The sequence below is a fragment of the Podarcis cretensis genome (assembly GCF_951804945.1).
Source record: "Podarcis cretensis genome assembly, chromosome: 14".
Lineage (NCBI taxonomy): Eukaryota > Metazoa > Chordata > Lepidosauria > Squamata > Lacertidae > Podarcis > Podarcis cretensis.
Window position 1 is genome coordinate 17,939,104 of NC_137183.1, and position 14,215 is coordinate 17,953,318.

The following is a 14,215-nucleotide window of genomic DNA, read 5'->3' on the forward strand; positions in this document are numbered from 1 at the left end:
CCAACATAGTGACCTATACATCTCACTGTACCACAATTCCCATTGTGCTTGAGACCATTGGGCCAGAGGCAAAAATACACATAAGAGACATTCTGCAAATGTTACCAGTGTAAAGGTGTGGCGTTTGCCCTCCTAGGTGTGTGACATCATACTGGGTTCATAAGGAAAGGGTTAACTTATTGTAAAATGACTAACCAATGGGAACCCCAGGGGGCAGAGTTAACAGCGTATAAGGTTTAAGCACAGAGGGTTTTTGGAGGAGGAAGAGTTAGGGTGGTTGAGAAGACAGTCTGGAGTTAGAAGAAACAGAGAGGATAAGTCTGTGGGTTGGGCTAGTCTGGTGTGACAGAAGGAGAGAATTTGTTAAGAGGAGTCAGTCAAACAGTTGAGATAATCAGTCAGAAGGTATTAGGAAGGTATAGGCCAGTAAAGAAACTAAAGTTAAGATACTGACAGGAATATTATCTGAGAAACCATAAACTTGTTAATGTTTGTAAAATAAACTTGTTTTTTGGTTCACTTTTAACAACTGACTGGACTCAGTGTTTTACCAGAGAGTAACTGGTTGGTGAAAGGGACGCAGGTGGCGCTGTGGGTTAAAGCCTCAGCGCCTAGGGCTTGCCGATCGAAAGGTCGGCGGTTCGAATCCCTGCGGCGGGGTGCGCTCCCGCTGCTCGGTCCCAGCGCCTGCCAACCTAGCAGTTCGAAAGCACCTCCGGGTGCAAGTAGATAAATAGGGACCGCTTACCAGCAGGAAGGTAAACGGCGTTTCCGTGTGTGGCTCTGGCTCTGGCTCTGGCTCTGGCCAGAGCAGCGATGTCACGCTGGCCACGTGACCCGGAAGTGTCTCCGGACAGCGCTGGCCCCTGGCCTCTTAAGTGAGATGGGCGCACAACCCCAGAGTCTGTCAAGACTGGCCCGTACGGGCAGGGGTACCTTTACCTTTACCTTTAACTGGTTGGTGGCAGCGGGGAAGGGAGCACAGTGGTGGATCAATAGACAAACGTCTGGGGACCCTGTGTGATCGCCACAAAAGGTTGCAAACTCCAGCTTTTATTCAGTGCAAAGTTATATATTTTTTTTAATGGAGTGCAGGACATCTTTGGGAGAAGAAAAGGATGAGGAGTAAACCCTACACAAATCCAGAGTGGAGTCCATAAGACGGTTGGATGGTGCCTTGTACACCTCCTTCCAGCAACTTCTGCAGCCAAGCTGGGGCCAAATGTATTACTCTGCATTCAGTGAGGCTGAGAGGGGGGTCTTGTCTAGGCAGCCCAAGACCTCCATACACACTGCCTAGGCTTTTGCTCTGGAGAGGTTACTTCAGTGCTGCAAATGCAGCAAACCTACAGTGGTGCCCCGCAAGACGAACGCCTCGCAAGATGGAAAACCCGCTAGACGAAAGGGTTTTCCGTTTTGGAGGCGCTTCGCAAAACGAATTTCCCTATGGGCTTGCTTCGCAAGACGAAAATGTCTTGCGAGTTCCTGCGGGTTTTCCCCCCTTCCCCCCCCTTTTCCTAAGCCGCTTATCAGCTGATCCGCTGATAAGCCGCTTAACAGCTGATCACTAAAAGCCGCTGAACCGCTAATAGCGCTAATCCGCTAAGCTGTCAATGGGCTTGCTTCGCAAGACGAAAAAACCGCTATACGAAGAGCCTCACGGAATGGATTAATTTCGTCTTGCGAGGTACCACTGTACTGGTCTCTGCAGCCACAGCAGGTGCTGTGATTCTCTCAAGACAGATGGTCCTAAATGCATCATGTTTGGAAATAAACCTTTCTGCTCTCTAGGTAAAGCGTTTGATAGGGCACATTACCTTACATGTTAGGTCCTGCACAGTTCACTGAACTCCTAGGGGAAAGTACATGCTGTGTGTTTCCAAGTTAAATGAGTACATCTGTGCTGTTTGCTAGGGTCAGAGGGGTTTAATACATCCCTGGGGTTGAGCCTCTATGCCAAGGATGGATAACCTGTGGCCCTGCAGATGTTGAACTACAACTCCCATCATCCCCTACTGTTTGCCATCCTAGCTGAGACTGAAAAACCAACAATATCTAGAGGGCCACAGGTTCGCAGTCCCTCCTCTGCAAACCAAAGATCCCCATTGTGAGCATCACAGTGTCTACAGTTTGATAAAGAATAACGCTCAACTATTTTGCTGCCATTACATACCTTTAAAAAGTCTGTTGACAATGATTGGCTTATCTCCGTTGATGGAGCCTTTCCCTCCTTCTAAACTGAAACCCAAACCTGCAGATGTCTTCTCCAGTATAACTGTGAAGATCAGGTCTTCAGATGCTGTGTGGAGAAGACAGAATATCGTCAGAGGGGGATGTGTTGGTTTGGATAGGCTGAAGCTCAGTGGTAGAGAGCGTATGTCTCCAAGTACACCTGGGAAGGATCTGGCCCCAGCAGTAGTATGTGGCCCCTGGAAGGTTATCCAGAACGGAATGTGGCCCTCAAGCTGAAGTTCACCATCTCTGACCCCAGGGCTTTTTTTCAGCTGGAACTCACCAGAACTCAGTACTGGCACCTCTCAGGTGGGCGCCATTCCCATTACAGTGGTACCTCGGGTTACATATGCTTCAGGTTACATACGCTTCAGGTTACATACTTCACTAACCCAGAAATAGTGCTTCAGGTTAAGAACTTTGCTTCAGGATGAGAACAGAAATTGTGCTCCGGCGGCACGGCAGCAGCAGGCCCCATTAGCTAAAGTGTTGCTTCAGGTTAAGAACAGTTTCAGATTAAGTACGGACCTCCAGAACGAATTAAGTACTTAACCTGAGGTACCACTGTATAGGAGAATAAGGGAAGGCTTCATGGTGGGTTCTGGCACCTCTTTTTCTAGAAAAATAGCACTGCCTTGTTACCAAATAACTCACTAGACTCCATTGAAGTTTCACTTCCTATAGATGCGGAGGATGTAATGGACACATTGGGGCTCCTTTCAGCCTCTTTGGGTTTTCTCGTGACGATGACTGCCAGCTTCGGATGCCGGGCATTTCGCAAGATCTCCAGTGCTTCGTTGTGAGTGGTGCCTTTGAGCGACTTCCCATTTATCGATAAGACCTCGTCGCCTTTCTGAATAGTTCCTTCCTGGCACGCAAGTCCACTGGGGAAAACTCTGTGGACCTGTTAGACAACACAATCACATGCATAAAAGAAAAAGGTGTGGTATATTCAATTTGACATATCAGACAGCCATGCATCCTCCATGAATTTGCCAGGTCCTTTTTGAAAGCCATCCAGGTCTTGGGACCTGCAAACCTCCCAGCCCAAATTAGCAAATCTGTTCCGTCTCCACACATTAAAAAAACTGGAGGGTGTAGAAAGTCATTTAACTTGCAATGTCCCTGCCAGTGCTGGCCCAATACATTTTGCTGCCCGAAGCTCAGGATCTTGCTACAGCCAGCAGTCAGATGCAATCACAGACTTGGAAATCTATGCTCAGAAATGTTATAATTTGCTAATGAGCGAACTGCGTTCTTCATGCTCATAGCTTTTCATATGCCTTGGGATGAAAAGCCTAACAGAACAAGATTGCTTCTGGCAGAGGTGGGAAACCTCAGACCTTGGAGCCAAATGCAGCCCCCAGGCTTCTCTATCCGGCCCTCAGGAATCTCCACAGGGCCACACCCCTCATCAGTCATGCACCATGCCCTCTGCAGATGCTGCTGTTTGGCTAGACTGTGTCCTTGAACTGAGCCTGTTGAAATCTCTGAGTTTTGTATAACCGGAATATTGCCTATCACATGTACAAAAGTAAGAGCTCCACCCACTTTTGTCACTGGCCACACCCCTTTTCCTTTGGCCCTCGCCACCACTGGAATGTAGCTCCCTGGGAAGGTCATCCATGAGAGAATGTGACCTTTGGGTTGGGAGGGGAATTAACCCTCCACTAACTTACGGTAATGGCTTTGTTTTCTAGGTCTACTCCGCCTGCCAAGCTGAAACCAAGACCAGCGCCTTCTTCTTTGTGCAGAATTGTGACATGAATGTCGCTGAGTTGCTGTGCAAAGGGAGAACAAAGTGGACCTCAGTCAAGGCAGTGGCAGAATGCACACACAATGGGAAGAGGAGGGATAACAGCCAGAGTGCCTATGCTCTCAATAGCGGGCTGGAGGAGGTGATTCCATAGCAGCTCTCCAATGTGACAAGCTTCTTGTGGCTGAAATCTCCTCTTCAGCTCATTAATGGAGCAGGAGCCTTCCTTTGCAAGAAGATTGATCTGTGTGTGGGCACCCTTGCGGTGCCAGTGAAGCAGACTTCATAGAGGCTTTAGCTTTGCCACGTTTGCCAATATGGAAGGTCAAGGGTAAGGAAACCTGTGGTCCTCTCGGGGACGGTGGACTCCAGCTCCCATCATCTCTGACTCTACTGCCCATGCTGGCTGCGGCTGATGGGAACTGGAGTCTGGATGACACCAGGTTCCCATCATAACTGCAACCTATCTCCCAGGGGCGTCTTTGCTGCAGAAACAAGCAGTACTACACTGCTGGAAACAGAGCCACAACCTTTTGTTGTGAAGGTTGGGCTGGGCAGACAGAACTTCATGGAATGTTTCTGGAGGTGTGCCTCCCCCCCCCTTACACTCTTCCTCCCATCACCTCCTTCCTTTTTCTGTTTTGGGCACCCACACAAATATTCCTTTATCTGTGCAAGTGCACCTTAAAAATAAAATAAAAAGTCCCATGTCTACTCATATGTAAGTCCTACGGAATTGAGTGGAGCTAACCCCCAGGTAAGTGGGGTAGTTAGGATTGCATCCTTAGCATGTTTCACAAAGGGCAAAATGGAGCCTTATGGGATTTTATTTTCATTTACTTTGTAATGCTGAGGTCTTGCACAAGAATGATATTGATCTGACTGTTTGCCTATGGAGATCTTGTGCAAGACTCTTTATCTGGGCTTATCAGAGAAGGGGTGGGTGAAGTGCAGTGGTACCTCGGGTTACATACGCTTCAGGTTACAGACTCCGCTAACCCAGAAATCATGCTTCAGGTTAAGAAATTTGCTTCAGGATGAGAAATCGTGCTTTGGCGGTGCAGCAGCAGCAGGAGGCCCCATTAGCTAAAGTGGTGCTTCAGGTTAAGAACAGTTTCAGGTTAAGTACGGACCTCCGGAACGAATTAAGTACTTAACCCAAGGTACCCCTGTAGAAGATAATTTGGCCTAGGCATCAAGTTCAAAGCAGGTCTCCAGTTTAAACACTGGTTAGTTAATTTGCTTTTTGGTATTTGATCAGCATTGCAACTTGTGCGTCAGTCCAAAAGGTAACAGACTCTATCAGCTTAGAGCTGCAAATCTGAGCAAACAAGAGACGTGCTTTTGTAAAATACTTTTTTGTTGTTGATTATTGTATAGATTATTTTGTTTTTCTGTGTCATTATTATTATTTATTTGCCTGAACAGCTGAAAGTGGCCCTCTGGTTCTCCAAGAGGGCCTGCTCTTTATGCCTTCAGAGGGTAGGAGTTGGTGGAAATAGGCACACTCGTGCATTTTAAGCTGTTAGAAATAAAATGGCTAGGCTATGCTCAGGTGAGGAGCAAACAGAAGTACTGGTGCTGTGTTAGAGACCAAGGATGATTCAATTAGGGTGACTAGGGCCCTTCTGTGCCACCCATAGCCTGCCCCCACCTGCCTTTTCACTCCCAAGCAGTTCAGGGAGTGGCATTGTGCATCAGCTTGAAGTCAATGAGGAGAAGGATGAGGACAAAACTAGATCATGTTGGGTTAGGATCAGGGCTGGATTTTCCCTTTACCGTGGAGCATTTGATTCATGTTAGCTACGGCTAATTGGGGTCCAATCCAATTAGCCACACCACATTTTCACAGATCACACTGGCTCCTCCTGTCATTGGCTGTGGCTGCACCTGTTGGGCTCCCTACCTTCCAGTGGTCACCAGCCTCCGCTGCCAAAACGTCACCCCACATGTGACAAACCGTCCACCGTTTTAACGTACTCTAACAACCTTCCACACCAGTGGTGGCTTGCAAGGCATATAATAGGTCATGTCTATGTATCAATGGGACACGGGTGGCACTGTGGGTTAAACCACAGAGCCTAGGACTTGCCGATCAGAAGGTCGGCGGTTCGAATCCCCATGACGGGGTGAGCTCCTGTTGCTCAGTCCCTGCTCCTGCCAACCTAGCAGTTTGAAAGCAAATCAAAGTGCAAGTAGATAAATAGGTACCGCTCCTGCGGGAAGGTAAACGGTGTTTCCATGCGCTGCTCTGGTTCACCAGAAGTGGCTTAGTTATGCTGGCCACATGACCCGGAAGCTGTATGCCGGCTCCCTCGGCCAATAAAGCGAGATGAGCTCCACAACCCCAGAGTCATTCGCGACTGGACCTAATGGTCAGCGGTCCCTTTACCTTTACCTATGTAGCAATACTTAGATGCTCCAATACTTTGGCCACCTCATGAGAAGAGAAGACTACCTGGAAAAGACCCTGATGTTGGGAAAGATTGAGGGCACAAGGAGAAGGGAACGACAGAGGACAAGATGGTTGGACAGTGTTCTCGAAGCTACCAGCATGAGTTTGACCAAACTGCGGGAGACAGTGGAAGACAGGAGGGCCTGGTGTGCTCTGGTCCATGGGGTCACAAAGAGTTGGACATGACTAAACAACAACAACATGAATCAAATGCTCCACGGTAAAGGGAAAATCCAGCCCTGATCCTAACCCAACAGTTGAAAACCACTGAACATGGATGGGTTGGGGAAACCGGAAGTGTCCATAGCAAGAGACTTACCTTTAACGTTGCCTCGTCTAAGGACTTCACCTCCTCCATGAGTTTTTCCAGTTCTTCAGGGGTGAGCAGTGATATGACAGCCTGTCCTGAGGAGGCGCCTAAAGGTTGAGGAGAAGAGCACTCCCTCATGTTTCCCTCCTTTTCGCTGCCTGACCGACTTGCATTGTAGTCTCTCAGCTCGGAGAGGCTGTCCGATTGTGGAATAGGAAACAAGAAACACCAAATTATCATAGTAAACTTTCCCTGTGACCCATCACACACCAGAGGCTGTTGGGTCCACTGCAGTGGGTTTATGTGCTTTTCATTCCCAGAATAACTTTGATGTCCAAATTCCTTTAGCAAATACGTACTATTTAAATCTATCAAAGAAAGCACAAAGGACCTGATCCAAATTGGAACTTGGGGTGGGGTGGTGGGAAGGCTTTACCCCTCCATTGTCCCCCTGGCACCTGATCCAAATTAAGACCCCTTCACCTGTTCTTTGCATTGGGAGAGATGTTCTCTCGTATGTCCATGTGGCACTTTTCTACCAACGCAAGCTGCAGGTGGGGAGTGGGTTCTGATCTGGATTGGGGGTCCTGTGCCTGTTATTTACTATTTTTAAAATCCATTCTCACACTTGTTCAATGATTTCCCCCCCCCCAAAGAATCCTGGGAATTGTAGTTTGTTAAGGGCTACAATTCACATAGCGGTTTAACAATCAGTCTGTCTTCCCAGGGCACTCTGGGAACTGTAGTTCTGTGAAGGAGACAGGGATCTTCTAACGATGCTCAGGACCCATAACAAACTACACTTCTCAGGATTCCTTGAAGGAAACCATGACTGTTTAAGGTGGTACGGTACTCCTTTAAATATATAGTGCCGATGAGGCCTTAGAGCCATTCATTTAAATGGATCTACTCTGAGTAGGGCTAACATTGGATGCAAAATGACAAAATCCCCAAAGAGATGTGGCAATGAAGTGTGGGCCACTCCCCTCACCAAACCTGAAAATATTCAGTTTTTCCCAAACTTGGATCTCCAGCTGTCCCCCCCCCCCCAATCACCCACCCTCCTTCCCTATTTTGCAGGTTAGGCAATGGCCTTGCTATGGACTTCGGTTGGTCGCCTTGGTTGTCCGAGGGGCCTGGTAGGAATTTTTCTACTTGGCAAATTGGCACTGGCCACTTGGTTTTCGCCTACCTTGTAGCAATCGTCACAACTTTGTTAGGGTTGTGGTTAGGCATTGTTTGACCTTGTGTGGGGGAGGGGAGGGGAGGCCATCACCTGCCCCTCCATGCTTATGGGTATTCTGTTATGGGACTTCCTGCACAATGGGCAGGAGTCAGATATAGTCAGGTCCAATCAATGCCTAAGCCAATACCGCTCACATTCTGTAATTTCAATAAAGTTGTGGCCAAAATTTGCCCAATAACATAAACCTAATATCCGTGTCCTTGTGTGAGTTTTATTTCCAACGAGGGGGTGGCTGCGGGGTCTTGACACACAATTCCCATCATTCCTGACTAGTGGTCTTGCTAGCTAGGCATGATGGGAGTTGTAGTCCAAAAACAGCTGGAGACCCAAGTTTGGGAAACATTGTTATGAATGAAACTCAGAGTAAATACTGATTAAAATGTGATAGGGAGATCAAGCCAGGATATGGGACCCAGAGGTGGCTTGTGAGAGGCTGTCATCTGCCCATCTCTGGCCTAAACTTTAAAGTAGGGATGAGGAACCTGTAACCCTCCATATGTTGTTAGACTACAGCTTCCCTCATCCCTGCCCATTGGCCATGCTGGCTGGGACTGGTGGAAGATGAGAGTCCACCATACATCTGAAGAGCCCTAGATCCCCAATCCCTGTAGAGCAACTGATGGCACACAGGAAATTGCTCACTGATCAGAAACACACATTTAAAAATAGCAAGTAGGAAGGTCTTACTTAAGAGAAAAGCTGGTATCCGAAGAATGAGCTTCATGCGTCTGCACGAGAGATGTCCCATTTTCTTCTGTTTGGGGGGTTGGCGACCCATTGTGTGGCCTCCGTGGGTTTTTCCCAGAACACAGTGGGGACTGAGGAAGGGAATGCAATGATTTCATTAGAGCCGATGAGAAGTGGTTGCTGATGGAATAGATCTTGCTGCATTTCTCCCCGTCCATTTTCTGCATCTCGCAAGATTGGGCCGCGGTAAGTGGGAAACTCCGGGCTCTTTTGCTGGGTGCTTTGGCGACTTGTGAGATGGGCTCCGTGCCTTGTAATGGTGTTGATGTCAAGGAAGATTCAGTGGGGATACCGCTACATGCTTTTGGACTCGGGGCACAGTCTCCTCTTGAACAAGACAACGAATCTAGGCCAGTGGCATCCGGATAGTGCTGAAAGTGGCTGTGTTCAGGACCTTGAAAGTCAACACTCTCACTGGGAACTTGTTTAGGATGAACTACGGCCGAGTTTGGCTCCCTCCTACTGGAAGATTTTTCGTTCTGCATTGATAGAACTTTTCTGTTTCCTCTTTCTGGAGACTGAGGAGTGCCCAGACTTTCAAATGAGCTTATTCTTTGCTTTATTGATGACCCTCTAGGCGAGGCCCGGATTATCTTCGAAGTAGAACCCACTTCGTTGTCAGAGACGCTCTGGTGCTCAGTGGTGCTTCTGACGGCTGCTGCCTCCGAATTTCCTTTCTTCAACCCTTTCAGGCTCTGACGAAACCAGGCTGGTTTAGGGGCTACTGGCGGCCCTTTCTTAGCAAAGTCGCCTTCATCGGATGACCTGGGTGCCTTTGAGTCACCCTCTTCCATGTCTGATCTCTGCAGGGCTGCTTCTGAGCAGCTAGAGGTTTGGTTCCCTTCATTTGCATCAATGGTTGGGTGCAGGTTTAAGGGGCAGCTGCCTTCTGACATGCTGGGGTTAAACAAGCTTTTGATGCAGTCCGAAATTCGAACCCAAGGGTCTTCAGTCGTAGCCTCAAGGCTATAATCTACCCGTGCCTGCCTTCTGAGCACAGGCCGTTGAGTTGGTGAAAGAGTCTTCCCTGTATTGGGGGGAAAATGTGATTTAACAGGAACATCGTGCATTCCTGTAAATGTACCGTAATGGTTAACAGTGAAGAAGTGATAATAATAATAATAATAATAATAATAATAATAATAATAATAATTTTATTATTTATACCCCGCCCATCTGGCTGAGTTTCCCAAGCCACTCTGGGCAGCTCCCAATCAAGTGTTAAAAACAGTACAGTGTTAAATATTAAAAACTTCCCTGAACAGGGCTGCCTTCATATGTCTTTTAAAGACAGGATAGCTGCTTATTTCCTTCACATCTGAAGGGAGGGTGTTCCACAGGATGAGCGCAACTACCGAGAAGGCCCTCTGTCTGGTTCCCTGTAGCTTTGCTTCTCGCGATGAGGGAACCGCCAGAAGGCCCTCGGCGCTGGATCTCAGTGTCCGGGCAGAACGATGGGGGTGGAGATGCTCCTTCAGGTATACAGGACCGAGGCCGTTTAGGGCTTTAAAGGTCAGCAGCAACACTTTGAATTGTGCTCAGAAACGTACTGGGAACCAATGCAGATCTCTCAGAACCGGTGTTATGTGGTCCCGGCGGCCACTCCCAGTCACCAGTCTAGCTGCCGCATTCTGGATTAATTGCAGTTTCCGGGTCACCTTCAAAGGTAGCCCCACGTAGAGCGCGTTGCAGTAGTCCAAGTGGGAGATAACTAGAGCATGCACCACTCTGGTGAAACAGTCCGCGGGCAGGTAGGGTCTTACCCTGCGTACCAGGTGGAGCTGGTAGACAGCTGCCCTGGACACAGAATTAACCTGCGCCTCCATGGACAGTCCAAAATGTGAGTCCAAAATGACTCCCAGGCTGCGCACCTAGTTCATTTCATTCCAAGATTTCGCACAGATAGGAATCAACAAGTCAATTTTATTGTCTTTCAGTTTCTCATTGTTCTAGTCTTAAGCTTAGTCTCTAGTATCATTTCCACATCACTTTGCAATTTCTTTTTTAAAAGTCCTTCTGAAAATTCATTAGCGTTTTAGTTTGAATTTCTCCTAATGCACACATTTCTGTATGCAATTTTGCCTCACGTACGCATTTTTGCAAAGCACTTTTCCCGAATGTGATGCATTTCTGTGTGTTACTTTCATTAATCTGTGCGTTTTTATGCAAACTTTGCACCCCAGAATATGCACTTTTGCACACTTTACCTGGCAGAAGAACTGCATTGCAAAACTGGGAGAAGTACAAATTTCAAAGGATGGCTGCGTTTCAGTATTGTTTTGGAAAATGTGAAATAGATAGGTTTGCCTTTAAACACAAACTGAATCAAATTTCCCTGTCCTCCTGCTGCATAAACTTGTGGCCATGATCACATAATATTTCTGTGCAAGCCATGACTTCCTCATAGCGTGGCTGCCGCTGGTGACAGATGCAGGAGGTGCTGGAGGAACAACAATGTTGCAAGCCTCTCTCCTGGTTCTCAGACCTAAATCTGCTAGCTTGAAATTTTCGCCCATTGCATTTTACAGAGGGAAGAGCTACAATCAAAGGCTCTCAGTCCAATTCTATCTGAGCGCCCCTTGAAATTGCATCACAAATTATTATTATTATTATTATTATTATTATTATTATTATTATTACAAAATCGCTTCACAAACTCACAAGTCCACCACAAGGGGGCGGTGAGGTGAGCTCTCCCTCAGCCCTGCCTCTTACTTGGGACAAGCAGATTTCAGTTTACAACAGGGTAAGTTTTCTGAAGCTGTGCCTGAGCTACCGTCCTCCCTCCAGTCTAATGCAACAGGAAATGAACGGAAGTGCCATGCCTGAACGCTACATACATTTTCATTTGGGGGCCATTTCATTTTACTGAATGAGCAATGCCCTCTAGCATCTAAGTTAAGGCTATTTCATTTGAATAAATATTCATTATAATAACAATTCAGCTGCTTATGCCTCCTCTAGGTAAAGGTAAAGGGACCCCTGACCGCTAGGTCCAGTCGCGGACGACTCTGGGGTTGCAGCGCTCATCTTGCTTTATTGGCCGAGGGAGCCAGTGTACAGCTTCCGGGTCATGTGGCCAGCATGACTAAGCCGCTTCTGGCAAACCAGAGCAGCGCACAGAAACGCCGTTTACCTTCCCGCCGGAGCGGTACCTATTTATCTACTTGCACTTTGACGTGCTTTCGAACTGCTAGGTTGGCAGGAGCAGGGACTGAGCAACGGGAGCTCACCCCATTGCGGGGATTCAAACCACCAACCTTCTGATTGGCAAGCCCTAGGCTCAGTGGTTTAGACCACAGTGCCACCCACGTCCCCCCTCTAAGTTTGTTTTAATAATTTTTTTTAAAAGATCCAAGTTTTATTTATTTTTTAAAGAAACATAATATAGCTCTAGTATCTTTAGGGGATAGAGAGAGTGGTCTAGATTTTTCTAACTGCATTTAGATTTTTCTGTGCCACTTCTACTCCAACAGCCCTCCAAGGACCTCAGAACAGTGAGCGTGAGAACAACGTAGTGAGCTAGGATAAAGAGAGAAAATTATGGTTCATATATCATGGTAAGCCAGAGTATGGCTTACCATGGCTGCACAGATGTCTTGGCTCCCATTTTGCTCCTCCCTGGGTGTTTTGGGTTAAGGCAGGATGAGAAATAAACCAAGGTTTATGCATTCATACACCACTTCCTAGTAAATGTTGATGAAGTAGAGTAGAAAATAAATATCAAAATAGCAGCAGGTATATTAATAATTATGTATGCAGAACAATCTCCGAAACAGATCTTAAAAGCGCCATCACAAAAGTCTGCACAGAACACATCGTAAAATAAATGAGTCGTCCATTCCTCAAGATCATGTTCCACTTTTGCTGCCATTTATCTTTCTACATCAAAAGTTAGCTGTGATTAAGGCTGCATTCCTAACAGTGCTAGATTTGTGTATAAGCTAAACAAGCTATAGCTTAGGGCCCCATTCTCTTGGGGACCCCAAAAAAATTAAAGGGAAAAAACTGGATGTACATTTCCAAAATATAAGATAAAGAAACAAATAAAATAAAACCTACATACAGCAACAGTGTTTTGTGTTGTGTAGGCTCCTATGATGTAAGTAATGAGCCCCGCCTGCTAGCCTGCTCCCTAAAATACCACTGGTTTGCTCATTTCTATATATAGGGTGCCTGCATTCTGCATAGACTGGTTGCACGGCAACATGTGCAAATGGCTTTAGATACCTATTAGGTTCATAAATTACCATATAGCATATATTCAACACAAAAAACAGTGACAATTTGTTGCTGGCAAAGGACAGCTGGACATATAAAGGGCCCCATTACCTTCAATAGCTTAGGGCCTTAGAAATCCAGCCGTGATTTCTAAGGCTTGTGACTCAGGTTACAACTTAGCTTGGAGCCAGTCCCATTGAACTCAATGGGGCTTGCTTCTCAGGGGAGATGCACAGGATCCCACAGCAAGGCTACAGTGCTGTGCACAGGTAAGTCCCGCAAGACACAGTTCCTTCCATGCATTGGATTCTCCTGCATGTCTCATCGAAAGCAATGCGGCTTTGATTCCCGACACACTTACCTGGGAGTAATCACCACTGAATACAGTGAGACTTCCTTTGGAAGTGTGACTACTTCAGACCAGATGTGTATAGGAAGGACTGCACTGGCTAGCTCACCAAAATTCATTAGTTCCACTGGGATTTACAGGGCAATCAATCCTATACATACCTAATCTGCTTAAGTGTGCAGTCTTGTTCATAATTTGACATTTGCATAAATTCACAATTTAACACGGAGCAGAAATAAATTCAGCTTCTTTGCTGCGGTGAGTACAAGTGATGTTTGTCATCATACAAGGAAACATACCTTTGCTGGTTTTTCTGTCTTGGGCTGACGCTCCTACAGAGGCATCTGGCTGCTCTGAAGCTCTGGGAACTAAAGAGCTCGCAAAAGCACCGTGAGTGACAACTGTCTTAGTTCTCTGCCGCAGCAGATCTTCTGCTTCCTGTGGAATAAACAGGAAGCTCAAGTGTAATGAGGCCAGGTTGCACAAAAACTACATTCTCTGCACCCACAAGCTGGCCCCTGCTCTCTAGAATGGCGGCGAAACATTGACACTGGGACTCCTATGAAAGAATGAACCGATAATTAAGAATGCCCCCAGATTGTCAATATTTTCTGACAAGGATTCAAGTGCATTCTGGGAAATTTAGGCTTGTGCAGTTAAAGTGGATTACAGCTCAGAATAGACAGATACGTCCTTTTTTTTCCCCTCCCAGCTTCTCATCCCTTCAGTCATCAATTCTCCACATTTCTACATCAGTTTAGATTTGTTTTTAAAGTCCTCATGAAAATTTATCAGGATTTCTCTTAATATGCACCTTTGCAAGCAATTTCCACCAATTCAGTGCATTTTAATTTCACTAATGTACGTATTTTTATCTACACTTCTCCCAATATACACAA

The 14,215-nt window shown here is 46.7% G+C and overlaps 1 protein-coding gene across 7 annotated transcripts in view; it reads right to left on the minus strand.

Moving 5' to 3' along the window:
• The window catches only part of IL16 (interleukin 16), a 77,286-nt gene that overhangs the window by 1,666 nt on the left and 61,405 nt on the right, over positions 1-14,215 (minus strand). For all 7 annotated transcript variants that reach the window (XM_079954180.1, XM_079954183.1, XM_079954182.1 and 4 more), the window contains 6 exons: positions 13,616-13,754; positions 8,687-9,773; positions 6,763-6,949; positions 3,912-4,013; positions 2,887-3,136; positions 2,174-2,299 (listed from right to left, as the gene is read on the minus strand). In XM_079954180.1, coding sequence (XP_079810306.1) covers positions 2,174-2,299; positions 2,887-3,136; positions 3,912-4,013; positions 6,763-6,949; positions 8,687-9,773; positions 13,616-13,754 — 1,891 coding nt within the window. The remainder of the gene's footprint in view (positions 1-2,173; positions 2,300-2,886; positions 3,137-3,911; positions 4,014-6,762; positions 6,950-8,686; positions 9,774-13,615; positions 13,755-14,215) is intronic.